This window comes from Prosopis cineraria, unplaced genomic scaffold (assembly GCF_029017545.1).
Source record: "Prosopis cineraria cultivar Desert tree isolate PC_DT_omini unplaced genomic scaffold, ASM2901754v1 PC9, whole genome shotgun sequence".
Lineage (NCBI taxonomy): Eukaryota > Viridiplantae > Streptophyta > Magnoliopsida > Fabales > Fabaceae > Prosopis > Prosopis cineraria.
This window is the reverse complement of record NW_026555340.1, coordinates 25,435,413-25,449,965: the sequence shown is the minus strand read 5'-3', so window position 1 is coordinate 25,449,965 and position 14,553 is coordinate 25,435,413. Positions and strand designations below refer to the sequence as shown.

General features: G+C 32.8%; 1 protein-coding gene across 5 annotated transcripts; it reads left to right on the top strand.

Annotated features, from left to right (window-relative positions):
• The first annotated feature begins 1,128 nt into the window (after positions 1 to 1,128).
• LOC129320053 (AP2/ERF and B3 domain-containing transcription factor At1g50680-like) lies at positions 1,129 to 9,718 on the top strand. 5 transcript variants are annotated; one of them, XM_054965202.1, is made up of 4 exons: positions 1,129 to 2,399; positions 2,671 to 2,812; positions 2,947 to 3,009; positions 8,350 to 9,718. In XM_054965202.1, the coding sequence occupies exon 4, from the start codon at positions 8,396 to 8,398 to the stop codon at positions 9,488 to 9,490; it is 1,095 nt and encodes a 364-aa protein (XP_054821177.1). In that variant the 5' UTR covers positions 1,129 to 2,399; positions 2,671 to 2,812; positions 2,947 to 3,009; positions 8,350 to 8,395; the 3' UTR covers positions 9,491 to 9,718. The 5 variants fall into 5 exon arrangements, with proteins under 5 accessions (XP_054821177.1, XP_054821176.1, XP_054821174.1 ...); XM_054965201.1 differs by having other exon boundaries at positions 2,627 to 2,812; XM_054965199.1 differs by having other exon boundaries at positions 2,533 to 2,812.
• The last annotated feature ends 4,835 nt before the right edge of the window (positions 9,719 to 14,553 follow it).

The window sequence follows — 14,553 nt, the reverse complement described above, 5'->3', positions numbered from 1 at the left end:
AACATATTAGGATCGGGTCACCTTGTTTTCCACCTCTACATGTCGACTTGGATTTGAACTTATAAATGTATAAAACTTGTTTTGAAAGACCAACTTCAAATTAATCACGACTCAACTCAATTAATTAGTCAGAGTTAAATTCAAGATGATTTGCCTTTTACATTAACACATGGCAGGAGGAAATTTTGCTTTAGATTTGGTGCCGCAAAAGGACAAAAGTGGGTTCCCCACCAACATAATGGCCATCGTCCCCTCTTCTTCCTCCCTACCCCACGCCGCTCTCTTTCCACAACCCTTTGTATTGGATTATTGATGACCCTTCCCTCGTCAATTCACGATGAGGATGTAATGTTTACTCTTGAGAATAATTTTTTATTTTTTTTAAATTTAAAATTTCAGCATCTAAAAGTCAGACTTGAATTCGATGAATGAAATGAGTACCCTTATTTAACAAGTTTTTAAATGACAATCGTTGAATTTTATTTCATTAATATTTGAAGATTTTCAATAAACATTTCTCTTCAAGAATTTAAAAAAAAGTTAAAATAGTTTTCTTTATGCGTCATCCCTATCAAAAATTTAAAATTTTATAATTTTTAATTAATATATGACAACATTCACAAAATTTTTTTGAAATCATTTAATAATTGAATAGTTGTCATGAGATATTTGTTAAGTATGTAAATTTAAGTTATTCATCAAAATCACATTTTAAAAGTCACATAAAATGATTACTATTAAGCGGTTTATTGTAATAAATATTATTTATTCTTTTCGAATATATATATATATTTAATTTATTCCAAAATAAACTAATAATTACAAGTTATTTTGAGTCAATTAAACATAATTTCTAGTACTTGCTCTGCGTTATAAAAATAATAAATAATGTACGAAAAAAATCAGTAAAATAATGCTCCCTCCCGAGCAAAACCATCCATCACCGCCCTGCCACTAGCAGAGCCAATCAAACCCCTCCTATTTCATATCCACGAATCATTATCTGACACTCAAATTCACAAACCAGTATCATTATTACTAATCTTTATTCTTTTTATTTTTATCCAAAAAAGAAAAATTCATTTTTCACTTTTCAAATCAAATTTCCTCCACCCTCAGTCATCTTCTCTCACAGTATCCGTGGGTGTACTATTTTGTCCTCTTTGTCCTCGTCCTCCTCTCGCGAACCTTACATTACAATACAAAGCACTCTGTTTAAAGCAGCCTCATTTTCACACAACCCATTACCTAATCATCAATTCATCATCCCCTGCTTCTAATTCCTCTATCTCAGAAGATACCTCTCTGGAGAGTGCCTGCAGCATGACACTGTCCCTCTCGCTGTTGCACAGGCAATTCGTAGCTATAGAGCCGTAGAGTCGGTGAACCTCATTCTGATTGGTAGAGGGAGAAACAAAAGGAAAGATTAAAAGGTGTTTGTAGTTATGCCTCAGAGGAATGAAAACAAGCAAACAATAAGATCTTGGCGTGTATGTGTGTGAGTGTAATACGAGAGTACTGTCTGTGTAGCGAATGTGTATAGCTGATGAGGTTCTGGACAAAGATGTGGTGGGATTGAGGTTTTGGATTGGATCTGACTTAGCCTGATCAGAATAAGAGGCGTGAGAACACACATAGAGATAAATGACAGAAGAGAGTGAGCACTCTGCTGGCAATTGTATGAGTTCATACATTTGCAGGTGGGTGCTCACTTTTCTTTCTGTCATATCTCGTTTTCCTTTGTCGTGTGTTCCTTCGTCGCACAGAAGCCACCTTTCATGTCTTTCTCTTTTCTGGCCTCCATGGCTCTATCTGCAGTTCAACACTCCACAGGAGAGAGTTTTACTCTCATATTCTCTTACTAGCACGGTCACTTTTGACTCTCTCAGCCAGATCGCTTCGTTTTGTGTTCATCTTTTTCTGAATCTCTTTCAGTCAATTTTGAAAGGTTACAGAAAGCATGCTGTGCTTATGCACACACAGACCCCCATGATACTATAGCCCTTGAAATGACATATCTAGCAGCAGGCCTAGCTAGGCGCCTCCCAAATCTGATCCCTATCCGCTTAATGTTCTTTATCTCGATCTGCTAGAACCTACTAATCCTAGTGTCTAACCTGATCTGATTTCTTAGCCCAAAAAACCAAAAAAGCGATAATTAGGAGTGTCTATATTCATGCTGTTTTTGAGTATCTGGAGATAAGAGCTAGCGTGTAAAGGCTTCTCTCCATCTGTTTATGACCTGATCTTTATCTTTTCCTGTATTTAATCTTTTTTTCCCCAGTTGGCTGTCTGTAAATTATTTTTTTGCCTTTTTTAATATTGTTTGCGTGACTTTTTATGGTACTCTCTCCTTCCGGGGAAGTAGAAACTAGAAGACCCAAAAGAAATTCTTGAAGGTACGCTCTGTTACTGTTCATATTTTAACGGAAAGCTGTATGCTTTCTTCAGTTTTCTATCAAACCCTTATTTTCATTTCCTCTTATTCACCATGCAAAGAGCTAAAGGCCCATGTTTTGGCCACCCGATAAGCTCGAATCTTCCGAGAAAGGAGCGAAAGGGGGGAAATTTGTATCAGGAATATAAGACAACGGGAAAATAAATCGAAGCTTTAATAATAATGCAGAGATTTAAAGCGATTTTTCTCGACGAATATTGGAATCTTTGTAGAGTTGGAGGAAAAAGGAAAGTCTTGGGAACGTGTTTCAGGAGGCTAAATATGGGAAGATTTCGTTCTTTCCCTTTCTGGGTTGGAATGCATTTAGTACTTGCCGTAATTGAAGGATTTAAAGATGCGAGCTTCCTTTTACAGGTTAGATAATTTTCAGTAAACAGATTCGATGAGATTTTCTTGAAATTTTTTCCTCTCTCTCTTCGCCTTAATGCGATGGTTTGATTATTTATACAACAAGTAATTGGACGTCTCCTTTTATATTTTTATCACAGAACCTGTTTGGCGTTAGGAAGCAGAAACCTGCCTCACCTATTTCCTGCAGTATAATTGCTCAGGTAAAGTTTCTCATACTTGGTATTTTTATCTTCCTCTCTCTTTTTTTTTAGCTTAATCATTTGTTTGATAACTTTATTGAGTATACAAAACCAGTTCACTTTAAGGATTTTGTTGTTTGTATCTTTTTATTAATTTAGCTTTTATCAATGATGATACCTGTCGTTCCGTGTGTGCTATTCATGTAGTTTTTGATACAATTGGGGTTTCAATGGAGGATCCAGAGGTCCCATCGTTTGTGAGTGTGTGTGTTTTCCTGATAGCAGCAGTCCCATGGTTCACATTTTAGAACAAAGAATATAACTTTGACCTTTTTAATGATACAGTCCAAACAAAAACAAATTCTCAAACCCCGGTGCAAGAGATGTCCCTTTGCCTTCACATGCGTGTCTGTGTGCATTATTCATCTTGGAAACGTTTCGTCAATACTGAATTTGATAACTTATCTGATTAAATATGCTTACTAAAATTGTCAAACTTATGACCCAAATGGTGATTATCTAATTTTCTTTGGTGTTTTTCTTTTTTAAAAATATTGCTAAGAATTTTTGTTGTGACAACATCCATCTTGACCATTTTGGATGGCATGTGATATAATGATATGCATGGATCTTCAATCCTCAATTTTTTTCTCCTAATATTTTTACAAAATACCAATTGTAAAATTATTGTAATAATTTTCAATTGTAAAAACAAACACAAGAATCTCATATGCCTATATCCTTGTCAAATATCTTATCAAAATTTAAGGCATGTACTTATGTGGGCCACTGTCCTATATTTGGTAATTTACAGTGATACAACATTGTTCCCAAATCTTGGGTATCGTGAAATATTGTCCAAAAATTGGTGATCTTAGATGTAGCTTCCCTAGCTTTTATAGCATGCTAGTTGTAAAATTTCTACGGTAACTTCCTAATGTCATGATATATAAAAATGGATAAAAAAACCATACCAAAGTATGTTGCACAAATAAATGACGCACATGAATCCAATAGGTTCACCTAGTGTGTGTTAAAAATTAAAGTACTTGACCGTTACAATTTTTGTTTGGAATAATGTTTGATTATTTACGGTTACGGTAGTGTTCCAAAAATAATAAATCACATGGAATTGCCACGTAATATATTAATTAAAAGCCCCCTACTCATCCTATGTCCATGTTAACATCGCACTAGCCTTAATGGCCACCGCAATATCTTGTCATAGGCCTGAAGTAAACCCTAAAAGGGACTCCAAGACTTGAACCTGCAGTCTTTTTGGGACATAAGTATCGTAGCTAGGCAAAATCCCACATAAAGACCCCAATTTATATATGTGCTGGAAATTATTATTACTTCAAATTCAAAAAGGTTCATCGATCTGATGTAGGTTTGGGGCTCAGGGTAAGAATATAAAGCACACCGACTTTTATGCCTGAGGAACCATGGAAATTATATTGTTTAGCGGTAACGCCAGTTTGTGCTTCATTTCAATGGTACCATGGAAGAATGTCATGATTGCAAACTGAAACTGATGTACTTAAATCATGTCAACTAAACGCTGCTGGTGTCTCATATCTTGTTTCTCTGAAATAGTACACAAGTGACTGTAATTTTATATTTCTTCAACAGGAGACTGTTGGTATAAAATTAAAGAAAAATATAACTTTAAATTTTTATATTTTACTTTCATATTAATATAGGTTGCGACATTTTTTTTGATATTATAAATTTTTATACTTTTATTTTTTAGTGTTTTAAGTTTTTGTACTTTTGTCTTGTTATAAAACATCGAAAAACAAAAATATAGGGATTTAGAATACTGAAAAAAGTGCAAGAATTTGTAACAAAATGTGAGTAAAGTGCATGAACCTAAAGTTATGTTTTTCCTAAAATGAATGTAACCATCTATTGATTATCCATCATTCATTAACTTGGAAGGTCATTAAAAATATGCATGTTTAGTAGAATAGGTGTTTTATTTTTTTCAATATTAAAGTGTTATTTATTTGTAAACTTCATTGTCCACGCAAGTCATTTGCCATTTTGCCTGCAAAGAAATTGGAAATATGGTGAGGAATTCTACTTCTATCTCATTGTGTTACTAATCATTATAGACAGTGAGATCATAGTGGGTAGCTTCCTCACATGACAGTAAATAGTAATGCCATTGAACAGTTTGTTCTGGTATTGTGTATGGATTTTGATTGCACAGGCTTCCTTGTACTGTGTATGCCTGTCTGGAGACATGAAAGCGATGGCTTGGGTCTATTGTCAAGATAATGTTTCTGGTGTGTTGTGTATTGATTTATAATAAATGTAATTTCCTCTATTTTCTTAAATTCTTTATTCATAAGTATCCAACATAAGATATATTTCTAACAAGTAAAATAGCTGCGAAAGAACAGCCTCTTAAATATGAGGAATGTGAAAAATTGATTAAGCCAACCTCCTTTAGGGAGGGGCATTAATGCATTTTTTTCCCTTCCCATTTGTTCCTTAAAAAAAATTATAACACTTTGTGATTCCTTTTAGCTCTCTACCATTTATTCATGAGATCCATTCTCTTAAAATACCCACCCCCCAAAAAATAAACATGATGATGCAGTAAATATGTTGATTTGCTTATTAATTTGGTGTGTCTAGCTTTACTTTTTTCTTTTGAATCTTTTATTTTTAGTAACCTTCACTTCTTAAGGTGTTTTTGTCTCTTTTCCTTTTATCTGGGCGCCTGTTTCTCCTCTTTTCGTTCCTTTATCATTTACACTCCTTTTCCCATCAGAAATGGTTGTCTTAAAAGCACTAATCTCTTCTCTTATTTATATGATAACTTAAAGACTACCTTTAGTTAAAAGAAGAGAATATAAAATATAAATTTATAAAGAGCATCTGATTTCTTTGTCATAAAGAAGAAAGAACACTGAGCAAGTGGTCCCATGAAACAAATTACAATGAGATAATTAGCAAATAATGAGGTATAACTGTGGACATTTTTGCAATAAAATTTAACTTTGTGCTCCGGTGATGCTGCACTGCTTGTGAATTTTATGTCAGATATTCCGAGTTTCATTTCCTTTAAAACATGAGAACCAATCTATGATCAACTTCAGTTATAATGGTTAATGAGGGCCGATTAGTGTTGGTTTCACTTCCCGCTGTACTTGAAACTTATGAACTCAGATTTGCTGCTTTAAGATCGCATTTCAGAATTGGAAGGTAGAAATATCAAAGCCAGATTTAGGTCTTCTGTGTGGAAGAAAGTTCCAAATTAATGCAGGGAATTTGAGTTTTGGTTAGCGGAAGCCTATCCTTCAGTCTCTCTGGACATTTTTACAATAAAATTTAAATTTGTGCTCTGGTAATGCTGCACTGCTTGTGAATTTTATATTAGATATTCCGAGTTTCATTTCCTCTAAAACATGAGGACCAATCTGTGATCAACTTCAGTTATAATGGTTAATGAGGGCCAATTAGTTACTTCCTGCTTTACTTGAAACTTATGAATTCAGATTGTGGTGCCTTAAGATCGCACTTCAGAATTGGAAGGTAGAAATATCAAAGCTAGATTTAGGTCTTCTTTGTGGAAGAAAGTTCCAAATTAATGCAGGGAATTTGAGTTTTCGATTAGTGGAAGCCTATCCTTCAGTCTCTTCTAATTGTATTCTTTGCATAAACAAGTTATAGAGGTAACTCTTACTTGCTTGAGTGTAGTTGATTTAGTCTGTGGGATATTTGTCTAAAATCTCTCGTTGTAATGATAGGTATAACAAGTAAAATATCATGCCTAGCTATTGACCTTTGGGTCTAAAGACACTTCTGCACTCCCTTAGATTTTAACTGAATGAAAAACAAAACGCTCAATTTCATGGGACTGTGATTGCTTACATATGATATAGTCATAAAAATTGGGTTTGGTTGGGTTGAACTCTTAACATTTAACTGCGCTTTTTGATCTGATGTTATAAGAAGGAAACATCCATCTTAAAAGTTCAATGTTAAGAGAAGACTCGCATCACAAACCATTAAAGGATAAGTTTTCAAAGCTGAACTGGTTGAAATAAGCTCTTAATTAAGACATCATTCTAGTCATTGCAGTTTGTGCATCCTTATCAAAGTGATAAAATCATAAAAACCAAACCAAGATGCTACGTGCTGATTGAACATATTGGTGTGGTAAGATGTTGTCAAATCTTTAACCAAACTGCCTTCTTTGTCAGTGTAGCAATTTGAACAATTATCATTACAAAACCATAACTAGATGGCATTTTGCTATGGGCTTGAAATATAACTATTGTTTACTTTACTCAGTCATATGTGGTATATCTTCGAAGAACACAAGCAACTTTATCAGCTGTATGCTTCAATTTCTTGTTTTCAAGGAAGTGTGATTAAATGACACCATGTTGATCTGATTATTTCAATTTGACATGTAGTTAAAATATAGGTCACAGTGAAATTCTTGATTAGCTTTTACTGAAAATCTCAATCTAATTTGCATAGTATTTGCTGCTTAAACTAAATGAATGAACTATATCTCACAGATATGACCGATTCTTTAACTTCTTTATCTGCCACTTTTTCCTTGGACGTTCTCAAGAAATAAGTTAGTGAAGAGCGGCTCACATCGGTACTTCTATTTGGTTGTCCCTTTAGTCGCCTGTAGTTGTATGAGGTTTTTGCCCAGACTTTGTGAAACAAGTTGGATGTTCAACATGCTTCATGGTTATATATTTTCTCATATGGCATATGGTTTCTCATTGCTTTTTGATTTTCTTGAATGCTTGATATTTTGAGTATGTCAGAATATTCAACAATGTAACATATTTTCCCTCCCATTATCACATGGGGCTTATGTAAAGTGGTTCCATCCCCCCTTTTTAGTTGCATTAGCTGCTTGTAAAGTATTCTGTTGTTTTTTCCATTTTAATTTGTTTTCTGTCTTGTGGTTATCAAACAAGGATCTTCTGGATTCCCTACCATCAGCATATCAATATTATTGTTTCAGATTGACAAGTGTTTTAGATAGTCAGCCAGAAACTGAGTTTATGATTTGACGTTGTATGCTTGATGCATTAGCTTTCTGATAGGACTAGATTTGACAGATTATTGGATATGCAATCCCTGCCTCTTTCCTAGCCATCTAAGTGCAACTAGTTTCTATTCCAGTTATTTACATTCACGTTTCAGTTCAAAATTACACATTCTTGTCTTGGCATGAAACTCTCCATGATTGCCCTGTGGCTTGAAATAGATTGAGGATGCCAATAAACTGTGTACATGACATGAGGGATTCCAATATGAATATATTGCTGAAAAGTTCAGGATACAAAATAAAGAAATGTTGCTTGAATGGTTTTGCAGCAGAATTCTGGTGGAAGAGAAAGTGTCAAGTGAAGGATCAAGTGGTATGGATAATGTGAGCCCAGAAGGTTTAGATTCAAATGGCGATTGTTATCCCACCTATCCAAACAAACATTTAGGACATGGCAGCAAAGAATCCATTAATAAATTAAAGGGCATTGTGCCACGGCAGAATGGGAGTTGGGGTTCTAAGATGTATGTTAATAGTCATCAGATTTGGCTTGGGACTGTCAAGTCCAAAAAGGAACCCGAGATGGCTCATGAAAGTGTGACTATTCAGCTTCGCTGCGCTGGTTCTCACCAGAATTTTCCTTGGACTGATTTTACTGTTGAGGAGCCAAGCTTCATGAGTCAATATAGCCAAGAAGCTGTACTTGAGATGATAAGGGGTGGTTCATGCCAACCAATATTCCAAGGACATCATAGGGATAATTATGGAAAGGCTGAATTAGGTATTTGTGGCCCCAACCTTTCTGCAATGCAGAGGAGAGGTGGCTTCTCATGTAAACTACTTTTCCGAAAGATGCTGACACCGAGCGATGTGGGTAGGCTGAACAGAATTGTCATACCCAAGAAAAATGCCACCACGTGCTTTTCTGAGATCTCTGGAAGAATGGAAGAAGATGCAAAAGTTGGAGTGGTCACTGATGTGCAGGTAGATTTCTTTGACAGAATGATGAGGTGCTGGAAGTTCCGGTACTGCTTTTGGAAGAGCAGCCAGAGTTATGTGTTCACGAGGGGTTGGAGCAGGTTTGTGAAAGATAACCAGTTGAAGGTTAATGATGTTGTTGCCTTTTACTTGTGTGAAGTCCAAAGGGAAGGAAAAATAGTGGACAAGTTCTTCATGATTGACCCTGTGAGAGGTGAAGAATCTGTTGGTAATGGCAGCAGCAGCTCAGTGATTGAAGTTTCTGATCACAATGCTGGGTTGAAACCTGAAATGTTAACCTCGGTATTTGAAGGCACTTATCACAACAATGTTGGGTTGAGACCTAAAATTAGTAGTTCATCAGTATTTGAAGGAGCTTCTTGTCACCACCATAATGTTGAGAAGAAGCTCGGAGAGGAAGTGACGGAAGTTGACCCACCAAGCAATGTTGAGAGGAAAGGATTTAGACTCTTTGGGGTTAAAATCAATTGAAGGACGTAGGCCTTCTTATATTATGACATATTTTATGGTATACTTTTATAAAGTTAGGGTTTGTAGTGTTTTTCCATAATCTGGTCTATGCATATATGATATGAATGCCTTATACTTGAGTTTGTGACATGGGTTTTGGCATTTAAGTTTTGATCATTATTAGATCATTGATAAACTCTCAAGACTCTTTACACTATTAGGATGATGTAATTTATGGCTTATTTGTTATATTTTCTTGTTGATATTTTAATTATTGAATTTCGCCTTATTGATATTTTACATTTATTGAATTAGATGTGAGTGTATGTGTCTAACATTAAAATTATGTTTAATTTTACTTTCTTGAACCCCATGTCTCAAAAAATGTGAACAAGGTCTGTCCAACCAAAAAAAAAAAAAGAATTGCACAAAGAACTTCATTGATTGTAGTTTTCTGAGAATAAAATATTTTGAATTGAGGAGAAAAAAATCAATTACAAATAAATCTGATAATTCAAATCTTGTAGGCATAATACCAAAACCAAAAAAATTAGAGAAAACACCACTTGGGGTATTCTACATCAAAGAAGAACATTAAGTTTTTGATTTTCCAATGCATCACTTTAGTCTGCAGTTGAAAATAAATTTTCATGAGGCATGACTTAATTGTCCCTCTTAGTGAAAGACAAATAACTAAACAAGAATTTGTTGTTAACATTTAAATATATTGTTGTTAATCATGATTTGATTGTTGTTAAAATTTGAATGGTTTTTTTTTTATGTAAAGTAAACACTTATTTTATTAAATTGTGCTATTAGATTTTTAATTTTATTAAAATTTGAATGTGTTGTTGTCAATTATCAATTGGATGTTGTCAAAATCTAAAAGACTTGTTGTTTATGCAAGGTGAACACCTGTTCTATTAAACTCGTACACTGAGTTTTTCAATCTTGTTAAAATTTAAATGTGTTATTAATCACAAATTAATTTTTGTCAAAACTCAAATGACTTGTTTATGCAAGGTGAATATTTGTTCCATTAAATATGTGTTGTTAAATTTTAAATGTATTATTATTAATTATGAATTGATTGTTATCAATACCTGAATGACTTGTTATTTATACAAGGTGAACACTTGTTATTTTAAATTTTAGAGGTAATTGGATCATTTCTCATAAAAACTTATTTTTAGCTAAGAATAAGGGGGTGCAATGAAAAATTGGAATCTTGAAGTTCTTATCTGATATAAAATACTTCTAGTAATCCTTTGGTGATATTTTCCCAAAAAATTATGACGTTTTGAAAACATAATATTGTCTATTTTATTTCCAATGAAGGAAAAGGTTATATTGATGAATTAGGAAGGAAGAGCTATTATCATTTACAAACCCGAAAAGGAAATATGCAGCGTCAAAATTATTAAAAAAATCAGTAACACCATAGTTATTATGATAATGGTTATATATATAATGAAGTTATAGTAGTACTCCTATTTGATTTGATGATAATCGCTAGATGCTAATTGTCCCATTACTAAAGGGGCACGTTTCTTCTATTCTTATCACTTGTGCCTAACCAATTTGCTAAACTTATCATCAAATTTGGATTATTGGAGCCAATTAAAAAAAAAAAACACACACACCCACATAGATACTTTTCTTGATCTTTAAAATTTTATCACATTTATTGTCACGTTGTCTGTGTACTAAGAAAGAAAAACAAAATTGCCATCGCACTGATTAAAAAGGCAAAAATGAGAGGTAGGAGTTAAAAATTCAAACCTTTTATGTATTATTTTTTTGAAAATATATATAATACAATGTTGATATATACTCCCTGTGAATCATGATATAAATTATTTTTTAGAAGCTTTGCTTAATATAAAATATAGGAAATTGGGTAGTTGTTATATATATTTTTTAACTACACCCTTACTTTATTGAGTAATTAATGAGGCTATTTTAAATAGTCTAATATTACACTTATTACACATAAGGGCACGATTGAAAATATATGAAAATTTTAAAAAATTAAAATTATAACCAACTTTTTTTTATAAATTTAAATTAGTTAATAATGATTTATATTGTGATCCTAAGAGAGTATGTCAAAATGATGAAATAATTTGCTAGCCAAAAAAATTGATGGAGTAATTATATATGTGGGAACAATACTTAGATACTTAGCCTTTATACTCTTAATTATTTTTTTTTGGTTGAAGGAATACTATATTAGAAACATCAAAAAATCAACAGTATACCAACCAAAGACAACAAGAATACTAGAAACAAAATGAGCAAAAACAAACAAAAGGTTTAAATGTCTTTCAAAAGAGAACATCCCAGAGCCCATAAAGTTATGATTTTGGAAAAGAGCCAAAGGGAGTGAGGGTTGGAAAGCCTAATCCAAAGAGCACACCCCATCCTACTGCAAGAGAGACTCAATTTGTAATAAGGCTGAAGCTTTATAGGATTCACTTAAAGCTACAAGGATTTAGTGTTTGCCCATAATTCAAACTAAAATTCACAATGTTAGAGCACTTTCATTATATGCATGAAGCATTGCACCTCACAACTTCTACCAAAGTGAACCAAGCCAATAGACCCAGCACCTATGATAGACCCATAAAAGAGCAGCACTATAGGTACTGGATCATGGCTTCCACATGACCGTAAAAAGGAGAGATAATGCCTTTACTGTAGCAACCTTAATATAGCCATTAGATGGCAATTGAACTAAAAAAACCACGACTAGAATTATTAAAAACATGACCATCACAGAGAGCAAAAAGATCCATGTCAATAGTAACAAAATCAATGTTAACAAAGCTGGGTCCTTCATTGGTTGCATCTTGATCCCTACTATCCATAATTTGTGCCTTTGTTACAGTATTACACTAATTATTGGCAACTCAGAATATAAGTATATGTGTGGTAGCAAGCTTCTAATCATACTTCCAACCCATAAGATCAATAGTAGGATTCAAAATACCATAAATCTCTATCATTAGAGGTATATTAATTTGATTAACTATTAAATCTCATCCTTGCTAATTGCAACGCAAAGGAGAAGCACAAACAAAGACAGAGCATGGCTTAATTCCCTTAATAGAGAGCAGTATATAATTAGATTCAGAAAAAGATAACTTGTATATAGGATTGAGGCACCTAAATGGGTAAAAACACTAGTTCTTCTTTAACTAACTTAGGGACATGCCTCGTCAATTTCTTAGATCTTGGTCCCTTAGTATCACCAAGCTTCTTCTTTGCCTTTGCTAATCTAACCAACTCTAGTTCATCATTATCCATTGCCATAAGCTCCTTCAAATGGTACTTCCCTGGCCTTGGGGTTGGGGGCACCCATCAAAGGTCATCGGCCACCATCACAAGATCAAAGAGCTTCGAAGAGCAATCACCCAAGTGATGAAGATTGACACCCTTAAAGAAACCCCAACTATGCCTTAACTTTATCTACTTAATATGTACTTTTATCCAAACAAATCAAAAGAAATGAATTTTAATATGTTAATAATATTAATAATAATTATTTGTTTTAAAATGAATATTATATAAAAAATTCACATATCTTGAATTAATTAAAAATAAATATCTTTTTTTTGTCAAAAAAATAAGTATTTTAAATATATAAAGTTAAGTACATAAATACTTTTCGTATAAGGAAAAGCATTGGGAACAGATGAGACCAGGGGACATAACTAACACAAGGTTCTTGGACTCCTCTTTTTCTACATGGCAAAACGATTTCACAAGGTGTCGTATCTCATAACTATTACTCTCTTATCTCATGGATTCACGTATAAAGAAAGCTAACACTTTAAAATTAGCATCTCACATTTTAATTTTCTAAAAACTTGATGGGGAAAAAATCAAAGAAATAAAAAGTAGATTGAAGATAGGGTAAGATCTCTAACACACCTAATATCTTAAATATTTTATATCATCGTTTACAGGTAGGATTTTTTGTGTTTGGATGCCTTGTATCTTTGATATGTCAAGTGGTAGCCACTTTTAAAGCCTATCCTCAAAGTTGGCCGCAAGCTGCTTATCTCAAGCATTTCACATGTCACACCTACCAGCAATTTCTCTGGTTTTACTCATCTAACTCAATATTCAATTATAACCAACTTAACTTATTCAAATTTCAGAAAAAGAAATCAACTTAACTATCTGATTCTTCTCTCCTCCCTCGCCCCTCCCATTAGAGACTTATTTGATTTATTTTAATTCGAAAAATTGAATATTTTTACCATTCTAATTTCGAACACTCAAAGTTTGAATTTGGTAAAAATGTGCTCACCTCACATATGGTTAATTAATAATTAAAAAACAGGCACACCATAAAATGCACATGATAATTAATTCATTCAAGTAGGATTTGAATTAATTGATTTGAATTTAAATTTTATATATTTAAAATTATTTATTTGAATAGTGTACAAATTTTAAAAGTAAAAAAAGACAAGTTGAAATTCAAAACATAAACAAAAAATTAAAAGAAAAAAATTACCTTTATTCTTTAATTGATGAGACATGAAAACGAAAAATAGAAAAGAGGCAAGACTAATACTAGAAGTATAAAGTTTAAATGTAAAGAAAATGAGAGAATTAGAGTAAGATGGAATTCCAAATAATCAAAGTTTAGAGAACATTTAAAATTATAAAGAAATTATACTAAAACATGAATATGACTTTGGATTAAATTTGAATATGAAAAATTTGGTGCAAATCCAAATCTAAATACTTATACATCTAAACAAAATATGTTTGCATCAAATGCACATCCTTGAGTTAACCATAGAGTTAGATTCTCTCCACTATCCCTCCCATGAGGGATAGTGAATCTGGGCAATCTAGACGTTCATATTTAGAATATTTATTTTTAAATTTATTAAAAAATTATAAAAAATTTAATAAATAAATTTCACTACTAACTTGAGGAGTCTAAATTTAATATGATCGGTCCAAATTTAATATTAAAATTAAAAAATAATATTAAATTTGGACCATTTATATTAACTTTGAATTATACATATTGATAATTAGATTTAATAAAAAAATTTAAT

Coding starts and splice junctions, on each gene's coding strand:
- LOC129320053 (XM_054965202.1), top strand. CDS start 8,396: ATGGATAATGTGAGCCCAGAAGGTTTAGATTCAAATGGCGATTGTTAT.